Source organism: Onychomys torridus, chromosome 6, assembly GCF_903995425.1.
Source record: "Onychomys torridus chromosome 6, mOncTor1.1, whole genome shotgun sequence".
NCBI lineage: Eukaryota > Metazoa > Chordata > Mammalia > Rodentia > Cricetidae > Onychomys > Onychomys torridus.
Window position 1 is genome coordinate 84957998 of NC_050448.1, and position 26309 is coordinate 84984306.

Genomic DNA, 26309 nt, shown 5'->3' on the forward strand with positions numbered 1-26309 from the left:
TTCTGAGTATAGGCAAGCAAGTAATAATGGCCTGAGCCAGTGAGCCCTTCACAAGTATTTGAACACTGCCAAAGCAGCCTGAGCTAATCTACAGAGGGAATGTGTGGACACTTACCTGACACTTCACAAGGATGTCAAAGAAGTCTTCATCAGGCTCCTTCTTGTCATTTGTCATCAGGCGCTCAAGTACAGACTGATGGTTGGTTTTTGTCAGACGGAGCCCTGGCAAATTACTGAAACTGGCCCTCTGGTCATCCAGACGGCGGCTCTGTGAGCTGGCAAGAAGATCTAGAAACTCATCTGTGTTGGGGGACACCACAGAGACTGACGGTGCTGTGGACGGGTGGGAAAGGACAAACACGGGAATGTTAAATGCTGAAACACCTGTATGCACACTGTTCTCCTTCACCTTGCTCTCCTGCAGGGCATTGTCACTCGTGACCTTTCCCAGCAGGGTGGGAACGGTGGGTTCCCAGGTGCTTCGGATGTACTCAGATCTCACTTCCTCTATTTATGTAGTCCTTACCCAAAAATCACTGAGGTATGGGGCTGGGTTTCAGAAGGTGAACAAATGGTGGTGGTCTTTCCTGATAATAGTTTCATCTAATGTCTTGTTTTGTTTCCTCCAGTGTCTGGCGGGGATCATTTAGTGAACTAAAGAGTTAAAAGACTGGCCAGTCCCCCCCTCAACCCCCCCCCCCCAGGGTGTAGCTCTGGCTGTCCTGAAATTCACTCTAAACCAGGCTGGCCTCCAACTCAGAGATTTGCCTTCCTCTGCCTCCCAAGGGCTGGGACCAAAGGTGTACATCACCACCACCTGGTTGAGACTGGCCAATCTTAGTCTATGGTAGAAATCATCTTTTAGTAGAGAAATATACCAATATAAGTAATGTATTTTAGACTTCTAAATCTCATATGAAATATATGCCTCATATGTGTGTACTATGTAAATAACTACCTCGTGTGTTTGTGTGGTGCTGCAGATGCAGGGACTAAATTAGACAAATGCTCTACCACTTAGCAGTGGCCTTTTTTTCTTGAGTCAGGGTTTCCCTATCTAATGGCCCTGTTGGCTTTGAATTCACTTAAATACTCCTGTCTCAGTGCCACATGCTAGGGTTATGGGATCTTTTACTGAAATGACAGTACCAAAGACAACTATTTACCTGGGGAAAAGCATGCATGATGGTTGTCTGTGATCCCTGCACTTGGGAGGGAAGCAGGAGGATCAGGAGTTCAAAGCCAGCCTTGGCTATGCCTCAGATAAACAAATGAACTAACCCTGAAGGAGTGGTGAGATGGTTTACCTTTCGTCATCTTGGGGGTAGTAGAGGAAGCTGCTGTGGATGTTGTGCGACAGTGTTCTTGGAAGGAGCATCTCTGGTCGTCCATCCTGTTGCTTTGAAACCGCCTCAGTAAGTCAAAGAATCCTTCATCTCCAATAGTGTCTGCACTGACTCTCTAAAACAAAGAACATGTAGTATGCTTAATTATCCCTCCTTTATCCTTAGGTCATCTGTGAACATCATGATGTAATCACATGCATAAGGGAAAGATTAAAAACAAAAAGAACGCAGTGGCAATGTTGGTAATAAAATGCTCCATAGTGACCCCACAAGAATCACTTAATTCCTGTATTTCTTAGGCCAAAGTAATATATCTAAAGCTTGGCTTGGACATCACCACTATGATCCTAGCTTCTTACAAACTGAGGCAGAAAGAGCAACAAGTTCAAGGCCAAGTCTGGCCAACTTGGTGAGTGTCCCAAATAAAACTTGGCAGAAGTTCTGGAGATGTAGCTGTAGCTCAGTGGTAGATTACACAGCGTATTTGAGGCCCTAGATTTAATCACTGCAAGAAAAAAACACCTCCGTCTCCAGAGGAATGTTACAGATACCACTGTGCGCAGTCCTGCCAGTTGGTGGTGGGGCTAGGATCTGAGAAATGCAGACCGAGGTGAGTGGAGGAACCCACTACATGCCTACGCTACATGATATGGTGTAGACTGCCTGTATGCATGTGGTCTTGTCAGAATGGAACATCACCATGCTGCTGGGTTAGCAACATGGAGGCACTCCAGGCTCTATGACTCCACAACAGAATTGAAGTGAATTAGTTTTTATAAACTGGAAAGGCATATATATTTTCCTAACGTAACACTCTCCAAGTTTCTTTCCCATATGGGGAACACCAGTGCTAGGGATCCAATGCATAAATCCTCAGGAAACTCTCCCTCCCCCTCCAAAGTCCTTTTTATTAGAGATTTGAAGACCCGGAAAAAAACTTCAATTGTTTGAGGGAAGAAGGGGGCCTTTTATTTGGAGTGCTCCAACCTGAATGGTGCATGTAATGTCTAAAGCAAGCAATTGATTTCCATAAGTATTACAATAACAACAAAATTACAGTACACACAAAATGTTATAGGTCTAAGAAGGAGTAAGTAAATTAGCTAAAGTCTCATGCATCTGTATTGGCTCTTTTAAACATGAACAGGCACTTGCATGTTGGAGATGCTTTATACTGATAAATACAGTTCTAAAGGATGGTTTACAGGACATGGATGGGAAGGTAGAGGTGGGGTAGGAAAGCATCAGCCTGTGTCGGCACAGTACTGAGTTCTGAACTTTGGCGGCCGTACAGCCAGAGCTAGGCAGTTCTATGCAGCTCCTCAAATGGACCCAGGCAGCAAAAGCAAAAGCAGGGAGGTCAAGGCAGGTGTCTGCTCTCCGAGTCTAGATTAGGGATTAAGTATTAGGTGAAGACTTAGAAGGAGGAGAATCTTCTAGAAGTGAGACATAAAGATGTGAGGAACAAAATAATCAGGTGTAGTTGACTGGAAAGGGAGTCTTGAGTGACAACTAGCTTTCTAGGTGGAGACAGCACAGGGCACCCTAGAAATGAGGCAGGAGTCAGGCTGAGCCTGGTGTTTGGAAATGAAGTGCTGATAAACTATAGTCAGACATTATCACCAAGACCTTGTTCTAGGTGCAAAAGGCCTGTAATTTACAACTCTGAACATCAGGGGGCTGGGCATGGCGGACCATTCCTGTAACCCTAGTCAGCCTCGTCTACAGTTGAGGAAGACCTTGTCTCAAGAAGCCTCCAAACCAAAAGACCACGTAGGTTTCAAAAGTAGAGATTTCAGTTCAGTTCAGGGTGTCCACTGAAGATAGCCCATAGCCATAGTTCTGCTGCCTCCCTGGACCATCTGTACACAGCCCCACAAACCCAAGAAAAGATACGGCAAGGGTGGACAGTCATTAGTGCAAGTTTTACCTTTTTTTAGAGGCCTGCATTGACTGAAGACTGGACTTGGTGAAGAATGTTCTGACCCTCCTTATCAGAACATAGAGTAACTAGCTGAGAGCTCTCTGTCCTTAGAGTAAGTTAAACTCAGCAACTGGTACACTTTCTTAATAAAAACACAGTTACGGCTTCAGTGATATGAAATAAAAGCAGATGCTAACAAATACTTTTCTAAGCTAGTGTCCATTTAAAAATCCATGAAGATAAAAAGCCACGGGCTTCCGTTCCACTCGTCTAGTGCTGTAAAACTGACTAACTCATTAAAAAATAAAACCTCCGAATATCTGAATCAGTGTGTTCTGACTCCAAACGTGTTTGTCTTATTAACCAACAACAGTACAATAGTACTCTTGCAACCGTCACCTAAAATAGTAATCGCTGTCCAAAACAATGGTCCCAGCTGGGAAGACTGAGAGACACTCTTTGACTAGTATGTATTTTACCTGTTTACCCTGGTCTGGTGTGAGTGCAGGAAAAGCCAGTATTACAGCTGGGCACTTAGGCTATAACTCTGACTAATACCTTCGGAGGGTCTGGCCCGAGGTGGCCCGTGGAGTTGCTGGCGTCCTGGAGAACTTTGGTGGAGGAACTGCCTTTGTACTTCTTCCCCTTCAGTCGGCTGACAAACAGGAGCTTTGCAGAAGGTTTGGCGAGCAGAGGCTTCTGTTTAGCGAGAATCTCGCTGTTCCAGTTTGGTACCTAAAGATGGTAAGTGGAAAGCAAGGCATGAGGAACCCACCTTCACAGTTACTCACGCTCAGTGTGGGAGAATCAGATCCTTGGGTGGCTCCTTGTTATTGTGTTTTGTTTTTAGACAAAGGGTCTCATTATGTAGCCATACTGGAACTCACTCTGGCCCTGTGAGCCTTCTGCCTCAGATTCACAAGTGTCATTTAACAAATCCATTCCACAAATTCAACAGCATGCGTCAAATGCAGACTCTGAATGCTTTTATGAACATTTACCCAAATCCTTTAAAAATACATTTTGAAGGCCAGAGAAGACAACAAAGTAGTATTCTGGATGTAAGTTACATAAAAATCCATTACAGCTAGAAACTTGTATGTGTAGAACTTTTAATTAAAAATTACTATCTAGAGTTTATATAATACAAATAATTTGTTGATAAAACTAGTGATTTCACTAATTCTCAGTAGACAAAAATTATACACAGAACCCCCCCTACACACACACCTTTTCTCTCTCTCACACACAATGGTGATTTTAAAAAAATAACTGATTCCTCTAGAGGGTAGGGTGAGAACGGGAGGGGAGGGGAGATGTGATTGGTATGTGAAATGAAAAAAATTCTTAATTAAAAAAAAGCTGATCCCTCTAGAACTGCTTTTAAATCACATTTATTTACTGTGTGTATGTCACAGCACACATGGAGAGAACACAGGACACTTGTGGGAGTCTGTCCCTAGGCTGTAAGGCTGAGTGGCAAGCACCTTTACCCAAGGAGCCATCTCACAGGCCCACATTTTGAAATATCTTATTAAAATTAAAAAAACTTAGATATGATTCAAAACACTTTGGACTTTTAGAGGGTACTTATGTGAAGAGTATCAATATTCTAAAAACCATATGCTAGTTAGAACAACAGAAGAGCATTTAAGGGTATGCAAAGACAAACTTTGGTTTTCACAAATGTTGCCCATGCTGGCCTCTGCCTGCTCTGTGCTAAGGTTACAGATGTGTGCTACTATGCCCAGCTGAAAGATGTTCCTCATGCATGACTGCTTATTACAAAACAGCATCTATAATATTCAAATGAATATTGGACAATTATTAATATTTGAGGTTACTATAGGGATGGAAGATTACTGATTCTTTTGATTTCTTCTAATTTTCTAAAGTTGCTATAATGAATCTATTTTATAAGAGAGTACTTTATAATCTTGCGGAGGAGGAGAAAGGAGTGTAGGAGCCAGAGGGGTCAAGGGCACCATGGGAAGGCTCACACAATCAACTAACTTGGGCTCGCAGAGACTGACCTAGGCACTCTGTGTATGTTACAGTTGGGAGCTTGGTCCTCTATGGGACTCCTAACAGTGGGAACAGGGGCTGTCTCTGAATCCTACTGGCTTTTGGAACCCTACTCCTCATACTGGGTCATCTTGCCCAGCCTTACATGAGGTGGGAAAAAGCTTCACGGGGCAGGGGAAATGGTCCTGCAGTACAAGTACTTACTGCGTGGAGTCTCAGAACCATGAAAAAAAGGTCAGTTATCCCAAAGCTCCCCATGGGGGATGGGGAGTGGAGGGTGAACACATGAAAATCTACCAGAAGCTTGTGGGCCGGCTAGCTTGGGCTACTCTGTGCAGAAGAGAGAGGAAGGGAAAGAGGGCTGAGTAGGGGAGCCACTGTCTCAGAAAGCAAGGTGGGGGCTGGTAAGATGGCTCAGCAGGTATAGCTGCTCGCGGTCAAGGCTAATGACCTGAGTTTGAGCCCAGGGAACCACATGGTGGGGTGAAGGGACCAACTCATACAAGTTGTCCCCTGACTTCTACTGATGCACACACTGGCGCACACACGTTCCTTAAAAGGTGGATGCATAAAGTTGTTCCTGACTTCCACATGTATAAGCCTGAGGACACACAAGCACATACATGTTCACACACACAGCTCTGCAATGATGTTGCTATGTAATTGAATGACAAGAAGTATTGTTCTTGCTTTTAATCTACCTGGTATCCTTTCAATTAAAAACTTTTTTTTAACATGACAAAATGTTCAAACAGTTTAAAATAGCCTATAAAATATTTCTAGTCCATCCCAGGCACTTTATAGAAGCAGCTACTGTAACTTTTGCTATGTACTTTTCCAGAAATGCTGCATGCACCTGCAAAGAATACATATGCGTTTATCTTTATTAGCACACGACAGCATGCTGTTCTCATTCCTTCTGCACTGGACTTTTCCTGGTTCTAGTTAAAAGCAAATCTTTAAGTGATATCCACATAGGACAAGCCTAACCTCCTTTACTTAAGAGTTACTGAAATACGGTTACAGTTCATGGAGATTTAAACATAGACCTGCCAACCTTTTCTGGTGTTAACTTCATAAGTTCCATATTTTCCATACTGTGTCTTCGTCCCAGCTTGGAGCGTACACCTTTGTAAAAAAAAAAAAATCATTCAAGTAAACCAGGGAGCCCTTCAGAACACAAACTTAGCACTGTCTCATGATTCCATTCTAACATCTGATTCACAAATCCTTGTGCAAGGAGCATAGACATCTAAAAAGAGCAGATATTTTCCACACATTAAAATAGACAGTCCCTCTAAAATTCTCTGATGTCAGAAGCCACATGTTGGTTGCAAGCTAACCACTGGCTACTAACATTACCCCTTGATTTAGAAAAGGCATTTTGTAATGAATGGTTTATACTCTCTACGTAGCCTCAAAGAAACCTACATATATTGTGGTCTAAGTGAATAAAATCATGGAAAAGCTGTAGGCCTTCAGTTTTGAGAGAATAAAAATAACACCCCAGTTCTACACAGTTTTCCTATTTCCAGACAGGTTCATTGCCAGTCAGGAGACAAGTCAAATAAAAGCAAAGTGTCTCAAAAACATCTTTTGATCATATTGTTAAATATTAAGTACAGAATTTCTATAACCAAACAATCCTTTAAAAATTCAGTAGTATTTGTTTTTAGATTTATTTTATGTGTATGGGTGTCTCGTCTGCATGTATGTCTGTACCACATGCATGTCTGGTGCCCCAAAAGTCCAGAAAAGGGGTGTCGGTTCCCCTGGAACTACAGAGGGAGTTACAGATTGTGGTGAGCCACCATGTGGGTGCTGGAAACTGAACCCAGGTCCTCTGGTAGAGCAGCCAGTCCTCTTAACCATTAAGCCATCTTTCCAGCCCCTAAGCAGCATTTTTTAAAGGATAATATGCCTGGAAATGGCATTGAATGTTAGCCTCACTCAGATGGCTGAATAAGGATGATCAAAATTCAAAGCCAGTCTACACAACAAGACCTTGTTTAAAACAAACAAATAAACAAACCCATTACCAAGAACAAAAGGACCTAATATAAAGCACAGCTGATATCTCACATCCGGCTTTAAAATACAAACAACAGAGACATCTGCCTGGGTAAGCCCCACTGTATACACGTTTGCCATTGCATTCTTTCTTCCCCCAGTGCTAGAGATCCACCCCAGGCCTGGCTGTGCTTCCTAAGCATCCCTAGCACTGAGCCACACCCTTCCACAGACCTTTTGTTTTTTTCAAGACAGTTTCTCTGTGTAGCCCTGGCTGTCTTGGAACTTGATCTGTAGCGCAAACTCAAGAGATCCACCTGCTTCTGCCTCCCTAGTGCTGGGATTAAAGGCGTGTGCCATCACCCAGCAAGACATATTAAATACATACATATTTAAATTTCAACTTAGAATGGGCTCATGGTAGAGAATGTAATCCCATCAAAAGATAGGGACAACTGTAAGTATTCATGTTTCCTAGTGGGAAGACTTAATTACTGACCTAATTTCTTTATGATTTGTCATGTTTCTAGAAACTGGTATTCTCCTGGTTTTGAAACAGACTGTTCTAAATTATACTGAACCTTTCCCTTTCAATCTGTTCATCTAGTTTGTATGCCCCTACTCTTCTTACATTTCTCTTTATGAAAAATAACCTTGTAGATTTGCTTACCTTTTCAGAACCAAATTTTAACTTTAAAGAAAATCTCCATTGCATTTTGTCTTTTTTTAAAAGATTTATTTATTTATTATTATGTATACAATGTTCTATTTGCATGTATTTCTGCAGGCCAGATAGAGGGAGCCAGATCTCATTATAGATGGTTGTGAGCCACCATGTGGGTGCTGGGAATTGAACTCAGGACCTCTGGAAGAACAGCCAGTGTTCATAGCCTCTGAGCCATCTCTCCAGCCCACATTTTGTCTTAATACACACATACATGCACATACAAAAGATAAAAAAATTCTTTTAAATATAAATTTTGCTAAAGAACCAATATAAGTCACATGCCACAAGAACTGAAATACAGAGGGTGAGGAGATGGTTCAGTGGTTGAGAGCATTTATTGTTTATGCAGAGGGACCTGAACTCAGTTCCCACATCCACATGGCCACATGGTAGCTCATAACCATCTGTAACTCCAGTTCCAGGGGCCCCAATGTCCTCTTCTGGAGTCCTCAGTCACCAGGCACACATGGGGCAAATACACACATGCAGGCAAAACATCCAAATACATAAAATAAAAATTTTAATTGAAATACTATATTTTCACTGTAACTTCTAAGTTATATTTAATCTTATTTAAGAATTCCTTCCTCAATCTATAAGTTACTTACAAGTATGCTTTTAAGTTTTCAAATGGATGTTCTATATTACACTGTGTGTGTGTGTGTGTGTGTGTGTGTGTGTGTGTGTGTATACACGTGTGTAATAGTAGGGCTTGGTGCTTGTGCATGCTATGGGCACGTGTTCTATCACTAAGCCATATCACAATTCTCTTTCTTTTAGGCTGGCATCACTGAGTTGCCCAGCTTGGCCTTGGACTGCCTTCTCAGTGGTGGGAATTACAGGCATGTGTCATTAGGTCCAGACTTCTATGCTACTTTCTCAATACTAATTTCCAACTTAATTGCCCTGTGTTGAGGACAGGCTAACTATGAGATACAGATCCTCTAGAATTTTTTTGTTGTTGTTTGTTTGTTTTCGAGACAGGGTTTCTCTGTGTTAGCTTTGCGCCTTTCCTGGAACTTGCTTTTGTAGACCAGGCTGGCTTTGAACTCACAGAGATCTGCCTGCCTCTGCCTCCCAAGTGCTGGGATTAAAGGCGTGTGCCACCAACGCCCGGCTAAAATTTTTATTTGCTTTATTGGGTTAGCTTTATGGTTAAATTTTGACTATAAGCTGTGAAGTGATCGGCATTTATATTTCATAAAATCTGTGTTTTTCATTTCTTAAAGATTTTAATTTCATGTGTCTGCCTATGTGTTCCACATGTACCTGTGAGTGCAGTTACCCTCAGGAGCAAGAAGAGGGCGCTATATGTCATGCAGATGCTGGGAATGGAACCAAGGTCTTCTGAAGAACAGCCAGTGCTTTAACTGCTGAGCCATTTCCAGCCCCAAGAACTTTTCTATCATTCTAAAAGATTCTACTGAAGGCGCTGAACTAGAACATGGAGTAGAAGGAAAAAGGATAAAATCTGTTCCAATGATAGATGGGGAGGGAAAGAGAGGGTAGAAGAGGTTCAGGGACCGAGCCCCGGGCACTGCGGAAGTACTGGATGGAGGATGGGAGAGAGGAGAGAACGCTGTGAGTGGACAGCCAGGGTGTGTAACCTGAAGTGCAGAGGGGAAACTCAGCAGGAGTGATCAGCTGTAGGAAACACTGCCCAGAAAGCAAGCGGAAAGCAAAGGACAACGTTAAAAACCTGGTGAGTGTATTTGATAAGACACAGATCCCCAGTGACCTACACAAGAGGTGTTGGCTGCCCTGACGCTCCAGTGAATGGGTTCCGGTGACATGAGGAGGTGAAGGAGACACTAGCATGGGTTTGTAGCTAGAGGGGCTCATGAGGACACATGACAATTTTAAAAGATGAGAATTACTACAATATACCGATTTACAAGTTAAACACAGGAAAACTTTATCCAATTACAATCACCAATTACAAAGCACAATTGCAATTTATTACACATCCCACACTTTAGACTCTCTGTGACCTGCTCTTTGGATATCCTAAGGTTATCAGTACAGATCTGCTGTTATTTTCCTGAGTTTAGAGGGAAACTCCAATGACAAAGCTAACTTTTCTCCACTGGCTTTCAAGTTTGAAATATTCATGCCAATGTTCCGCAGACCAAGAATTTCTTTTTTCACTTTGTGTTTGGGTGTTTTGCCTGCACATATGTCTGTGTGGCTCTTCTTTGCCTGGTGCTGAGGGCCAGAGCAGGGTATCAGATCCCCTGGAACTAGGGTTACAGTTGTGAGCTGCATGTCAGTGCCAGGACTCAAACCCGGGTCCTCGGGAAAAGCAGCCAGCACTCTTAACCGCTGAGCCATCTCTCCAGCCCTCAACTGTGAGTGTAAGCTTAGGAACACATGTATTTTTCAAACTACATTTATTTATTTACCTATTTATCTATCCATTCACTCATCCATTCATTCATTTATTTATTTATTGTTGGGGGTGGGGTGTGCATGTGCCATAGTAGTCATGGAGGCAGAGGACAACTTTAGGAGTTGGTTCTTTCCACCATGTGGGTTGTGGGGCTTGAACTCTGCTTGTAAAGTTCGTCAGTGAATGCTTTACCCACTGAGCCATGTCTGTGGCTCATGGAACCAAGTTTCAGAGTCACACACAGGTAGAAGATTTCCTAAGGTTTTTGATTTAAAGAAAGAGACAACCATCCCAAGCTGTTTCATCAGAAGTGAAATGGGGGAGAAAAAGAACTCCCTAAAAATCAGATATATTATAAATACTTGAAATATAAAGGGATAGACAAAATATTTTCAGTCTGGCAACTTCATATTTATAGATTTCTGAAATGACCTAGAGGTTAATTTAACAGCATTTGAGTATTTTCTTAACCAAAGCATTCCTGTGTTCACAGTAAGAATTATAAAATGCTGGGTCCGTGTCTACAGGTGAACTGTGTGAACACAGAAGCATCTTCCATCACAGGCTCTCTGAGGTCAGCAGACGTGCTTTGTTAGCAAGAGCCTTTCTTTTCCCAAATGCAAAGTAAACCGTAAGCGTAAGAACTGCAGGTTTTTAAAGCTGCTACTTACCATGCAAGCTGCCGTCGAGTTCAATGTTTTCAGACATCATGGAATTATTTGTGCTGTAGCTCAGACCAAGAACCATCTGCAGGTCTGAGAGGTTCAGCCTCGCTGTCAGTTCTCCGCTTTTGTCCCCAACCTATAACCACGAGTGTTTCTATGTTAGAGCGACACAGATAAGTGGTCACCATCAGTTCACAGTGTGTGTGTGTGTGTGTGTGTGTGTGTGTGTGTGTGTGTGTGTACAATTCCCAAGGTATCTATTACCATTCCAATTTCACATACGAGGGAAATGAAGCTCAGAAAAGGTATCTAAGCTCAAATAGCCATTGGGTGTAACAAGAGCCAGTCCTTGGTTCTCAATATCAACTTTTTCTTTAAAAGCCATGATATTTCTCTATACGGGAACCAGGGTAAGAAGATGGAGTATTTTGGTCACATCCTATTCCCGCATGACTCGGCTCATCTATTGTCCCCCAGATCAGGGCAGTGAAGTCCTCTTTGTGCTCACACAGCTATATGAATGCTCTGGAAACCACGCCACTCCATCCCTGATCTGTAATGACCATGGGACGGCAGTGATTTCTTTAGCTTCATACCTCTCTGGAAATTTCCAAGTGCTTCTCAGCAAAATGCATTGCTTGATCATGATTCCCCAGAGCTGTGTATGCATTTCCTAAACTCCAACATGCTCTTCCTTCGCCAATTCTAAAATATAGTTCAAAATTAACACACAGTGATCTGAAACGAGGCCCTTGTACATGGTAAACACAGCCAAGTGATAATTAAAGGGTTTAAAGCATGCTTTGGATTTAATTAACCTTTCAGATATAGCAATGAGGAGTCCAGACAGAGAAATGGGGATACTTAGTTCCAAACTCAAAGTCTAATATTAAAACATGGAAACAGTCTTTAAAAAGATGCAGTAGCCAGACCTTGAATCCCAGCACTTGGGAGGCAGAGGCAAAAAGCCGGAATTCAGCAATGCATCCGCAGTTACCTTAGCTCAGGAACGGTGTGACGTACCTATCTTTGAGCTCCTGAGCAATTGCTAAGTGCTTCAAATGGTAATCGATGGCCTTCTCGTAGTCCTGAAGCAAAGTGTATGTGTTCCCAAGGCTGTAGCAAGACTGAGCTTCCACAGCTCTATCTTTAAGCTGCCGAGCCAGCAACAGTGTCTTCCTAAGAGAAAGCAATTCACATAATGCCCATTTTCAATTTTGGTTCTAAGAATCTTAACACCGATGTTTTTCATCTCTGTTTTCTGCTGCCTTTTAAATAAGTCTGTTTGAGAGTTCAATATATTTTCCCATTATTTTAGAAAAAGTGAAAAGATGCTTTAAAGTGTAAAAAACGGATTCAGACTTTGAGTCCTAATAGCTCCCCAAAATACAGGAGTGCCGAAGCATGAGATCCAATGCCCCTAGAGAACAGAAATACTCCAGATGTTTAGAAGATCTCTCCCCTTTTGGCTGGCAATAACCCACATGTTCATGGAACAGCTGTCTTGTGCGTATATGTGCATACATGCACATCACGTGGAGGCCCAGAGTTGATATCAGTCTGCTGTCTTCCTCATTATTCTCTATTTTTTGAGTCAGGGTCTCTCACTGACTTGGCCAGCTGGCTGCAAGGCAAGCCACGGGGATCTTTCTGTCTCTGCATCTCCACTCCCAGCACTTAGGATTACAGGAAACACCACTGTGCCTCCCTTTTCAGGTGGGTGCTGGGGCCCCAACTCAAGTCCTCGTATTTGTGTAGCAAGTACTTTGCCAGGAAGCCATCGCCCTAACTCCAACCTCTGTCTTTAATCCTGCTGTTACCTTCCATTCTGTCAACATTTACAGTGTCTAGGGGAAGTCCTTAAATGTCGGCTTTCCGCCACTGATTCATAAAAATACCAAGCACTTCATTTACCCTTCCCCAAATTCTACCTAACACTTGCAGGACGGTCAGCAAGAAGTTAGTGTTAGAGGTTAGAACATGGGCCTGGAACAGTACTGTCTGATTCAGACCCTACCGTTGCTAGCTGTGTGTTCTAGGGCAAGCTACTCAAGTCCTCCATCAGTTTTCTCATATATATAAAGGATGGGAGAAATCCCTCACAAGGCTTCTGGGAAGGTGGAGATGAATCAGTATGTATATAAACTGTATCAGTGCTTAAACCGACAGATGCCTTAGGATTGAATAATCTAAACGACCCTTTTCCATAATTTCTGCCAATACACAATTACTTCACACCACCCACAACTACTTAAAAATTAAACTATGGTAATAAGACAGGTCTTTTCAAGACCACAAATTAGAAGTTCTGTACACAATGATGCTAACTCTAGAGCTGCTACCCTGAGAATTTTCATGCTTACTCTAATGGACAGGTCCTCATGGGCATGTTTCAGACTTCAGGAACTGCCTTCAGACCCCATAGTACAGCTGTTTCTGGTCCACCATTATTCTTTGTATAGCTGATTTATAAATGATCAGAAATCTTTCCAGAACCAAATTCAATTATTTAGTTCTATTTGCCAGGGCACCACTTTGTGTCCTGCAAAGTATGGGTCACATACTTTAACATGGGCCTGAAGACAGTTCTGAAGGTGAGTTCCAAAAGTACCACTAACCTGTGTTTTTGGAACATAGGTTAAATTTCTGAGTTCTAGCCTGCTTGCTGCAGGGGAGCAAGCCATTACAGTGAACCCATACTTCTTTGTCAAAAAGCCGCCAACCAATTAGTCACACAACTTTTCAATATTTATCACAGGAACAACATTTAATAATAAATACTTTTCTGTATTCTCGGTTTTAAATTATACGAAACTTGACAGTTAAAATAAAAGTCTATATTATACTCATCACATGACATATTGGAAGGAAATTTCATATCTAATTAATTCAGTGGTTTTCAGCTTGTGGGTCATGACCCCTTTGGTGGCTGAATGACCATTTCACAGGGATTGCAGATATCCTGCATATCAGACATTTACATCATGACTCATAATGGCAGCACAATTATAGTTATGAAGTAGCAATGAAAAAAATTTATGATTAGGGGTCACCACAACAATGAGGAACTGTATTAAAGGGTCACAGCATCAGGAAGGTTGAGAAACAATGAGCTAATCAATAATCAACCAATAAATATTAACCGTGGATAGAAGTTTAAAGAAAGACAGCACCATTTAATGTTTTAGATGGACCAAAGCAACTCGGTATTTCTTTTCTCTGTTTTTTAGACACGTCTCACCGTGTATCTCAGACTGGCCTGAAACTTACTTTGTAGACCAGGTTGGCATCAAATTCAGAGAGATCTGCCTGCCTACACCTCCTGAGTGCTGGGATTAAGGGCGTGTGCCACACACCCCAATTTTTCTTTGTGAAGTAACAGATACGGAGGAAGTTTATTACGGGGAAGGTACTCCTAAGGACGGGCTGGATCAGTGACCCCGGAAAGGTATACACCAAGGGCCGGCACCGTTTCTGTTGCTGTTTTGATGTCAAACTATCTGAATTCTGAATACAGGAACCTCTGAAGTGCCAGCGCCAATCAAGCCCTGTGCTCTTGGTTCAGTCTGAGTGAGTGTTGGAAGGGCGCTGAGTGGAGAAAACCCTCATCGGTCTAAAGGGACAGAGCAGACAGCCCGCAGCAGGTCAGACCCGCTACCCTCTCTTTCCAGGATATTGATGGGCCCCAGGGCTCCTCACACAGAAGCCCAACGGTCAGTGCTGCAGGCAGAGGAACAGAGCCTCGGCGTCGGCGGAGTCGACGCTGGACAGAAGTGGGGAGGTCTTCTGCTGACGGGTGGGTAAGAGGGAAATTCCGTGACCACTGGCGGAGTCTAAGAACTATTATTTTTTTAACTTTAGTACTCTTCAGACAAGACCGAGTTTTGTTACCAAACTTTCTTCGGCCGCTCTTACAACTCATAATTGGCTGAGACCCACACACACCCTGCATGCTGAACAGGTTTATAAAGGACTTTAGAATTTGGGACTTTAAACAAAACATTTTAAAGATAAGAAGTAATAAAAAACAAAAAAGAAGTCCCACTGCTGCTATTGTATTAGGTAAAGGCTACATCTGATGATGCAGGCCTGTGATGACAGCACTCAGGAGGTGGAGACAGGAGGATTGCAAATCAAGGCCACCAGGTGAGACTCCCAGTTATAAAAAAATAACACTTGAGGACGATGTTTCCTGAGCACTGTGTACCCACCAGTAAGTTAACACATCCACAGCCAGGTCTCACCCTAGGGAGACCAGCCAGGTCTCAGAGCCCAGGGTGCTCTTACAGGATGCATAATTACTCGTTTTACATTTACCCAGGAAAGTGTCTGACTAACCGGTAGTATTCGGAAGCGGTTTCGAATTCACCCAGGAATATGTATGCATTTCCCAGGTTGCTGTACGCTCTCCTTTCAGCCGCTTTATCTCCAAACTCTTTTGCGATAAGGAGCCGCTGGAACAGAAAACCTTCATCAGACACAGAGAACCAAAGACCGTCCAATCCCGGCCCTCCACCCTGACGGAGGAAACCATCTGGCTCCGAGGCCTTCTGTTTACCTGCTCATGAGCTATAACTGCATCCCTGAAGTTGCCAAGGAGGTAGTGTGTGTTGCCAAGATTCCCAAAGGCTCGTCCTTGGGCTGCTCGGTCACCTAGAGCAGTTACTAACGACAGGTTTTCCCTAATGATGACAAAGAGGGGTGAAACTGTTAGGTTTAGGGGAAAGTTCTTAGTTGATTGACAGAATTTCTCTTTTGCATAGCTGGGGATAGAAACCCAGGGCCTAGTGCATGCTAGACTAGTACTGGCCACAGAGCTATACTCCCAGCCCGAGTTAATTCTATATATCAGAAAAAGTCAGCTTATAGTTATAGTGACAATATCTTAAAGGTACATTCTGAGGCAGGGCAGTAATGAAATAGCTGGAATTCTTTATTCACTGGAACATCTGGTCTTTATTCAGAGTCAGCAAGAGATGATCTTGGAGCCCTATAGCCAGGCAATTGTATGAAATTGTACTGGCCAAACACTTACCCCAAATTAAGCATTGCTATTTCTTGCTTTCACCACTAAGGGGCACTGGTCTGCAGTTTAAGCAGGTTTCTGGCGCTACAGTACCGTTTAAATGTTTCCAGTGGTTAGTTTTCACGGTAGCCTATCATTTTTCAGCTTTTGTTTTAGGTTTTTGGTTTTGTTAAAGACAGGATCTCACTATGCCATCCTGGAACTCAGAATGTGGACTTTCAAACTGGCAGGGCCGGTGTGTGCTACCCAGTCAGTTGATTGGTTCACAATTCCTACATCTTTTTTGTTTGTGTTGGTGTCGTTTTCCAAGAGGGTTTTTCTGTGCAGCCCTGGCTGCCCTGGAACTCCCTCTGTAGACCAGGCTGGCCTTGAACTCACAGAGATCTACCTGCCTCTGCGAAGTGCTGGGACTAAAGGGGTATGCCACCACTGCCTGGCTATTTCTCCATCTTTGACAACCTTGGAAACCTACTACTGAGTTCCGAACTCCCTGGAGGCCCTCAGACCCCGACCACACCGTCTGTACTCACTCATAGAGATCCACGGCTGCCTGCAAGGCATCTCTCACTTCTTCTGGAAACTCTCCTACATCCTGGGGACCAGGGCAACCAAAACTTTTCCCTTTGGCATGATACACATTTCCAAGATTGTAGAGAGCTCTTGCTTCTCCCACCTAGATGGAGACGTCAACAAAGCTTACATACATTCCAAAATCAGAGGCCAGGGGCTACTCTGCTTACCTCATGACTTATTTAATGTTATTACTGTGTGTGTGTGTGTGTGTGTGTGTGTGTGTGTGTGTGTGTGTGTGTGTGTGACGTGTGTGGTGGTATGTGTACCCCAGGGCGCATGTGGGGATCAGAGCCCACTCCTCCCATCCTGCAGGTTCCCGGGATTGAAGTCAGGTCACCAGGCTTGCACAGCAAGTGCCCTTACCCACTGAGCTAACTTTCCAGTCGCCATATGTTTATAACATCCTCAGTACTATTGTCAAGGAAAAGAAGTATCCCCAGGCCCATCCACAGAGAGTCAAATACATGATATTACTCACGAAGAAGGATCTTTTGCTATTTGCTTTTTCTATTAAAAAAAAAAATCTTTGTTTTCTCTTTTAATTTATAGATAAACCATAGAGTAGTATTGGAACACAAAACTATTTCAATGAAATAACCATCATCTGGCTTCCCATCTTTATTACCTTGTCATTAAGCTCTCTGGAGATATCCAGGTGTCGCTGGCAACACACTACCGCTTCATCAAAATTCCCAAGGACTTTTAAGGTGTTTCCAAGATTGCCACTGGCTTTGGCCTCCCCGAGCTGATCTCCAATAGTCCTAGGACATAAATGTGAAAAGTGGATGATGTTAGAACTATCTTTAAATATTAAGATACAGTCAGGGGGCAGTGATGGCGCACACCTTTAATCCCAACACTCGGGCAGCAGAGACAGGTGGATCTCTGGGAGTTCGAGGCCAGCCTGGGCTACAGAGTGAGTTCCAGGACAGCCAGGGCTGTTACACAAACAAACCCTGTCTTAGAGAGAGAGAGAGAGAGAGAGAGAGAGAGAGAGAGAGAGAGAGAGAGAGAGAAGTCAAAGAACAGTTTTCCTAGAAGAGAGTGGCACAGTTAAGATAAAATTCATTAATCTTGAAACCCATTTTAAACAATGAAACAACTTCTACAGTTACTTCTCATCCACTTAATTAAGCTCTAGGGTTGTTCAATTACTGTTCAACTAAACTGTTTTGCCTACAAATTAGTTTTCAAAGGTAATGCCATTAAATTAGAAGTCATTAAATACACTGATTTTCTTTTTAAGTAAATGGAAGTTTGTTTGTTTGTTTTTAAGTACGTTAATTTAGAGAGGGGGATATAAAGAGCTGAATCACCTTGCAAGAGTTAGATCGTGGTGGTGGTACTCTAACGCCTTGGCATAGTCATGTAGGTAGAAGTAGGCGTTGCCCAGCTGGCTGTAAATAGCACTGAGTGTTTTGAGGTCCTCAGTTCCAACTTGAACAGCAGCTTCGAAAAACGACACGCCAGCGCGGCAGTCCCCCGATTTACACAGGCGCTCTCCTTCCAAGGCCAGCTCCAGGCAAGAAGCTTCCATTCTGCAACATTACATAGGACAGACACTTAGAACATTACAACCATAGCGGTGATTTTAACTCCCAATAATATAAATGTGTACTTTTGGCTACTCTTGAGCAGGCCGACGCTTGGTTGAATTACATACAAATTACTGATAAAAAGTAAATGCTTACTTGAAACAACAGCTAATGTGTCTACTCAAATTTCTCTGAACCTCAGGTCTCTGAGATGGGTAGTTACATATCTTTTATGGAGTTCGATATAAGTGGCCCACCCAGAGAAACCCACTTTACTAGTGAGGCTATCTAAAGTAGGGTTTCCATCTACCTTTCTCAGTCTCATACATCACACACACACACACACACACACACACACACACACACACAGATATACAGAGAGAGACACACACACACACACACACACACACACACACACTCACTCACTCACTCACTCCTTTTCACTTCTTACCAGCACATAAGCAATTAGTGTAATTGAATAAAGGAACAAAATACCTTGATTACCAGAGAACTAAAGATCAAGCAGCTTTCCTGGAAAGCAATTAATTTAGATGGAGATGGAGAGCTTAGCTCACACAGCTGGTGGATGGAGGGCTTAGCTTGCACATCTCTGAGATAGAGGGCTTAGCTCATACAGCAGGGGGATGGAGGGCTGAGCTGGTACGGCACCTGCCTTGCAAGCATAAGGACCTGATTTCATTCCCCAGACCCATGTAAAAATGCCAGGCGCGGCACATGCTTGTCACCCAGCATTGGAGAGGCAAGGGTCCACAGGCTTGCTGGCCAGCCAATCTAGCCTAGATGGTACCTTTAGAGTAGTTGAGAAACTGTCAGGGGAGATGTATGGTCTTCCTGAGAATGACATGCCAGGCTGTGCTTAGAGCCATCTACTAAAATGGGTTTGTAAAAGTAGACTGGAAACCAGATGGAACTAGAAGTATGGATTGAGAGCAGCTAAGAGCCAAACACAGCTTCAAAGCAGGCTCTTGAATAGAACAGGCAGATTGGCCCGGCAATCCGTAACGAGATTTCCAATTTTAGACTCAGGCATCCTTCTCTTGAACAATCCAAAGACTCAGCCAGTGTCCACTGCTTGTTCTGCACCAGTAACTTCCGTGTATGAACTTAGAAAACAACCTGAGCCAGGACTGAGGCTCTAACATGTCTCTCAACATTAGGGAATCAATCAGACACAGGAAGCACTAAGTACACAGGGAGACTAAGTCAGTCTACTCAGAAACGTAACCAGCTGAACTCTCTTACAATTTACTGCTTCTTTCATAAATTCACACAGATACACAACGCACTTCCCGCCCCGACCCTCTCACCCCTCCCTTGAATGCCAAACCATTCTTCTTCCCAACAAGGAGTCCTCTTGGCTTCTGGGGTGTAAGTGTAACACTTACGATGGGTGTGTGTGTGTAAGGGTGTTGGTGCCCTACTCAATCTAGTTAGGGTTGCTTGAATGAGCGTGAGCAGGGGGGGTCATTCACTTAGCCGGGCAATTTACCAGTGGCTCCAACACTGGGACTATGACTCCCTGTCTCCTAGCAACTGTTAACTGTCCACAGCTCTTCAGGAAAGGGGGGGGGGTCTCACGAGCCCCTCCCCCATCCATGATGGAATGGTGACGGCCCCTGTCTTGTGCAGGTATTTAGTCAGCTGTTATTTGTAGATTTTTTTCCTATTCTTGTGTCAGCTTACTCTGTAGCCTAGGCTGTCCTTGAACTGGAGATTCTCCTGTCTCCGTCTCTAGAGTTCTGGGATCACAGGCATGCACCACCATAGCACCTATTTACCTTTCTTTATATGCAGGTTTGAAATTAATACAACTTTTCTTGTCTTTCACGAGTGAAAACTTCCCTTTACATGAAAACTGCAGGATGAGGTATCTGCACTGGTTGTCTTTGTGTAAATACCCCAACCAATGAATGCCTAAGAGTTATCAAGGGGAAACATTTAGAAAGAGAAAAAGTGTGTGTGTGTGTGTGTGTGTGTGTGTGTGTGTGTGTGTGTGTATACACATGTATATAAAAATCTTCCTATTAAAATTTTAGCCTAAACATTCTACTTATGTAAAAATATATATCAAGCATTTTCCCTTCTAGGAACAGAACTCAGAGTAGATTTCCACAATTCACAAGATGTCTATGCAAGGAGATTTAGAGCAGCAAAATACTGCTATGACAAGTATGGCTGGAGAGATGCTCGGTGGTTAAGAGCACTGGATGCTCTTCTAGAGGACCTGGGTTTGATTTCCAGTGTCTACATGGTGGCTCATTGTCATCCATAACTCCAGTCCCAGAGAATCCAACACCTTCTTCTGGCCTCCTTGGGCACTAGGCTTGTGGTACATAGACAAATCCACAGACAGAACACCCCTACTCAAAAATAAATACAACTGTAAAGAGAATAAGAAATTATATACCACCACGCATGGCACACAATTTCCCAGAGGGAGAGAGAGAAGGCAAATGGTCAGACAGCAGTGCTCTCAATTCAGGATGGCTGGGTCACACAGGACATCAGAAACAAGCAGAAGTATTCATATGGAAGGCATTTACAAACAAGACCTATGTGTTGGCCTACATCCATATAAAGCAAACATACATACAAAGTAAGTATCACCAGTACAAATACATGACCTTCTGGAGTTGTTCGTTTTTTTTTTTTTTTAAGACAACATGATATCAACAACCCAAATGACATGACACATAACAAAATTTATTTTATTTATTTTATGTATATGGGTGTGTTCTGTCTGCTGGTATATCTGCTGTAGACAAAATGGTATCATAAGAGTTACACATTTGTGTGTGCATGGATGTGAGTGTTTGCTTGCCTGTGTGTCACAGCTGGGAAGGTCAGAGACTGAAGTCAAGTGTCTTCTTCATCGCTCTCCACTGTACTGTTGAGACGGTCTGCCCAAACCCAGAGCTCACCAATTTGGCTATACTGTCTGGCTGGTGAGCCCCGGACTCACTGGTCTCTGCTTTCCCAGTGCTGAGGTTGCAAATGTGTTCCCACACTCAGCAGCTACACTCCACGGGTAATGGAGATCTGAACTCAGGCTCTCATGCCTGTAACCCACTTTACCCACTGAAACATCCCCTTAGCCCAAGTCACACACTTTTAGAAGATATTTTATGTAATTATCACCAGAGACCATAATAGTCAACCAGAACTCTGCTGACCTACCTCACTGTCCTGAGATCATAAGTGAGAATGTTATTATGGTAACTAACGTCTGAGATAAAACTCAAAACTATCTAGGGGACTGTTAATGCAGAGACATTCTATGACTCTATTATATATCATGAGGAGACAAGTTAATATTATGACAAAATCCCTAAACTCAAATATTTGTAATCACAAAATAGAGTAAGTTAAGTTTACACGATTTTAGAAGATCATTAAATGACAGAGAAAGTAATTTCCTATCCGCTCTGTCACTGTGAGAGAGCAAAATTACTTCATGTGTTGACTAGCTGGGTTGAAAACAAAGACATGCTCCAATGCAGGAAACAGGTTGGGCAAAGCCTCTCCTAAGGCTTCTCCAGGCTCCCCTGACGGCCTGTCCAGCTGCATGACCAGAGACTCCTGAATAAATGGAAGCAGAGTTACCACCTGTGATGGCTTCTATCATTGTCAACATGGCAGGTTGGAGAAAGCTTCTGAGTGTGTGTAGAGGATTTCTCTAGTAACCGAGGTGAACGCCCCCTAAACGGGAACAGCACCTTTCACAGGCTGGGACCCTGGACTGACTAAAAATGAAAATGATCCGAATACCAGAGTCACAGCTCTCTACTTCCTGAGGTGGACAGAAGGTGACCACTGCCTCCACTCCGGCCTTCCCTCCCTGAGGGTGCCTTTGCACCCTCAAACTGTGAGCCAAAAAGACTTCCTCAAGGCTTGGTCAGGCATTCTGTGACAGTAATCAGAAAGTACCCAACACAAATACTTCAGGTATAATTCCTGGTCTGCACAAGTCTGTTATTTCGACTCCAACTTTTTTTAAATCACTTCTGCAGTAGATTTTGACATTTAGCACCTTTGTTACTTTCTTAATTTTAATTTCTTACATTCATATTATATCAGTCAAAGCAAACAGGATTAAAATCTTGATGCTGCACTTAAAAATATCAAATAAGCCTGGCGGTGGTGGCACATGTCTTTAATCCCAGCACTCGGGAGGCAGAGGCAGGCAGATCTCTGTGAGTTCGAGGCCAGCCTGGTCTACAGAGCGAGATCCAGGAAAGGCGCAAAGCTACACAGAGAAACTCTGTCTCGAAAAAACAAATAAATAAATAAATAAATCTAATAATACCAACTATGTCCAAATCTGACTCCTCAAAAGGACTCCACGGTTTTTCAGGATAGGTGATGGGAGCTGGCCAAGAGCTGTCCAGCACCTCCCTCCACAAACCTAGTTCTGCCCGGTGTACTGCACGCGGGCAGACGCCCTTCCACCACCAGCCCTCGCTCCGTGGGCTACTGTCATCTTACTTATCAGTAGATCTGGTTGCTCTACTCTACCCTGGGGAAGGAAAAGTGGTGCAGCATCTCTAGGACTCAAATTTTAATTGACATTTTTTTAGATTTATTCACTTTATGTGTGTTTTGCCTGCATGTATGTTGAGCACCACACGTGTGCCCGAGGAGGTCAGAGGAAGGCATCAGATCCCTTAGAATTGGAGTTATGAATAGTTGTGAACCACACATGGGTGCTGGGAATGGAACCCGGGTCCTCTGCCAAAGCAACAAGTGCTCTTAACCACTGAGCATCTCTCCAGCCCCAAGATTTAAATCTCATATAATAACAAGGCTCAAATTTAAATCTCCCAAAATAACAGAAGGGAAATTGATGCTCAGACAGGCTATTTGACAGCTTACTGATCACATGGTAGATAAGCTAAGGATATAAATTGTTTGTTGTTGGTGTTTCCAAATCTAGTGTTCTTTCCACCACTCCTTGTTATCCCAAACAAACTTAAGGAAATAATAATATTACTGCTGTTTTGGGGGATAGGGTTTCCTATATCCCAGATTTGCCTTGACTCTACACAAATGATGGCTTTGAACTTCTAATCTTCCTGTCTCCACCACTGAGTACTGGGATTATAGGTGTGAGCCACCATACCTGGTTTATACAGTGCTGAGGCTCATAGAGGCTAGGGAAGCAAGAACATTCACCAACTGAGCGACCTCCTCGGCCTCAGGAAGGAATATTATCAATTACATTTCTCTGGCAAATCTGAATTCAATACTGAATTATATTCCTCCGTGTGTGTGTGTGTGTGTTCATGTGGATGCAGTTACATGTACGTGTGGGGTCAGAGGACAACCTCCACGCTACTCCTCAGGAACCATTCACCCTTTTCATTTTGAGAAGGGCGCTAACTGGCTTGGAACTTGCTGAGGAGGCTGGGCTGCTGGTGAGTTCCAGACATCTGAATGTTTCTGCCTCTATAGCACTGTGCCACTGAGCCTGGCTTTTGTTTGGGTTTCTGTGGTTGTTTTGTTGTTTGTTTTTACATGAGAGTTCTAGAGATTAAACTTAGGTCCACTGAAGGTAGGGTAAGCATTTTACCTACTGAGTGATACCCTCCATCCCCAGCCAGCCCCTAAATCATATCTTTTAAAATATTTTCATTTTATTTATTTGTGTTTGGAGCATGTATGTATGCATGAGTGTGCATTTCTGTGTTCAGAGATCAATGGAGGACATTGTGTGTCCTGAGATATCACTCTCCCATGAAACAGGGTCCTTCCAAGTAACAGCCAATAAGCTCCAGGGATCTACATGTGCCTACCTCGCCCCCAGCAGTGGGGTTACTACACACAAGGCCACTCCTGGCCCTTATGTGAGTGCTGGGGATATGAACTCAGGTCCTCATACTTAGGCAGCGAACATTCTTACCCACTGAGACATCTCGCCGATCCTATTTTTCTAAGAAATATTTGTCTTTATCTTTATTCATGTATGTCGCCCCTCCTCACCCCCTGCCATGTGTGGGGTGTGTGAATGTATGCCACATGTATGGGTGCCCCAGAGACCAGAAGAGAGCATCGGATCCCCTGGAGCTGGACGGACTTACAGGTGGTTGTGAGGCTGATGTGGCTGCTGGGAATCCAACTTAGGTCCTCTGGAAGAGCGGACAGCAATGTTGATCACTGAGCATCTCTCCAGCTGTCCTTACTCCTTTCACTTGAATGCAATAGTCTTACTTTTGTGATATCAAAGTACCGAAGTGTTTATTAATCATGTGACAAGAACAAACAAGGACAGGCCCCAAAGAAACACAAAATTATAGAAGCTAGTGTAATGAATAGAACGTATCCATCTTTCGACTTGACAATTGCCGATACAATCAATGTCTCACTTCTGCTCCCAAACTCACTCCAACCCCAGGTTATCTTGAAGTATAGTCCAAAATGCATATCATTTCACTAACAAATATTTACTGTGTATTGCTAGAAAGTATTTTTAATATCATTAAGCACTGGAAGAAAGAGGTAAGGTTATTTGAGCTCAGGAGTTTGAGGCTAAGGCATATAGTAAGACCTTGTCTCAAAACAGAGGTGGGGGAGATTATTTAATCACACTTAAAATTCTCTAAAGCCATCCATAACTTTTTAAAGTCTAGGAATATATTCAATTTTGTTATCAGCACACGTTCCTAAGCAGATGTAAAGTGTTCCCTAAAGTGCTCTGATGTCCCAGGAAGGGAGGCTTCCTCAGTTATCAGGGAAATACTCCAAAGCTGTTGTCACTGAACTCTAGAAACTTCTCGAGGGATAGATGAAGAATTCTACAACGAAGGAACCAGATGGACTGAACATGGCACACTGAGTATTTACCGCAGCAGAGGAACCTGCCCCAGGCCACACTAGCACACAGCACTCACATCATCACCTGAAACTGCACGCAACCTACACGCTCCAGTGTTAGAGTGTGGACGGAGCCAGGTGTGCTTGCTATTTTACTACAAATAGTTACAAGTCTTTCCTTGGTGAAGTCCTAAAGCAATGTGCCACCAGGTCTGACCTGTCATGGAAAAAGAAGAAAATGAAGATCTCCCTCCAGGCAGGGGTCCAATCCTTTCCTCCTCATCTAAGTATGCACCACTTTTTACAGTGATCAAAAGACAGAAAACCATGTTCCTGGTTCATCTGATGGTTACGGCCTACAAAGTTCAACAGGCATGCATAACCAAACAAATGCCAAGCAACTGGGCTGCCTGAGGCACTAACAAACCAGAGAAATAAGGGGGAGGTAAAGAGGGGAAACAGCCTTCCATCTAGCTACAATTTGGGCTAAGGCAGGAATCTGCACGGTCACAAAGCGGGCAAACTGAGAAGCTTAGAAAAGGTTCTATCAGGGCCTCTGGGCTGAACCTTAGACGCCGAGTAGAATGAGCTAAACCAAGGCAGCAGGAAGGGGATTCAAGTCACCATGCACAACCTAAGTAAAACACGGAGGCATAGAGCCGCAGTGTGCAGAGCTCCACGCCACGATGGGCACAGCGGAGGGAAGTACGGCACAGGTACCAAAGCAGAAGGGAGCAGCTTACACTCGTTCAAGCTCGGCTCCCAGCATCAAGGGGCCATCCTGGGCTGCATGGTTAGCTCTGTTTTCACTGAGCCCCCAGTGGCAAATTTAGGGTGATTCCTGGAAGGTAAGAGGGGCAATGTTGGGAGTAAAGAGGGGGACTGGGGCCCTGAACCACTGCAGGGTGGGAGATGCGGGTGGGCAGATGGATCTACAGAGTGGCAGCACGTCCCGCAGACAGGGTACACGGCACAGAGGGAAGTGAGCTTCCAGGTCTGCGGAGACACGCCTAAGGTCCAGATGAGAGTGCTTCACAGTAAATGCCTTCCACCTGCCTTTATCTGAAAATATTCCTCCTTTCTTGACACAAGGTCTTACTCTGTAGCCTAAACTAGAACCCAGTATGTAGCTCAGGCTAGCTGAACTCACAGCAATACCCCTGCTTCAATCCTGGGTGCTGAGATTACAGTTTGAGCCATCATGCCTCAGACTATAAAGAAAAAAAAAAAGAACATTTACTTCTGTGTAAGTATGTAT

General features: G+C 43.5%; 1 protein-coding gene across 2 annotated transcripts in view; it reads right to left on the minus strand.

Annotated features, from left to right (window-relative positions):
- Gpsm2 (G protein signaling modulator 2) overlaps nt 1-26309 on the minus strand; it is a 42760-nt gene that overhangs the window by 1319 nt on the left and 15132 nt on the right. For both annotated transcript variants that reach the window (XM_036189725.1, XM_036189724.1), the window contains 12 exons: nt 18002-18223; nt 17311-17446; nt 16643-16785; nt 15645-15768; nt 15425-15540; nt 12110-12265; nt 11683-11791; nt 11093-11222; nt 6353-6423; nt 3829-4005; nt 1308-1461; nt 116-333 (listed from right to left, as the gene is read on the minus strand). In XM_036189725.1, coding sequence (XP_036045618.1) covers nt 116-333; nt 1308-1461; nt 3829-4005; nt 6353-6423; nt 11093-11222; nt 11683-11791; nt 12110-12265; nt 15425-15540; nt 15645-15768; nt 16643-16785; nt 17311-17446; nt 18002-18222 — 1755 coding nt within the window. In that variant the 5' untranslated portion in view covers nt 18223. The remainder of the gene's footprint in view (nt 1-115; nt 334-1307; nt 1462-3828; nt 4006-6352; nt 6424-11092; nt 11223-11682; nt 11792-12109; nt 12266-15424; nt 15541-15644; nt 15769-16642; nt 16786-17310; nt 17447-18001; nt 18224-26309) is intronic.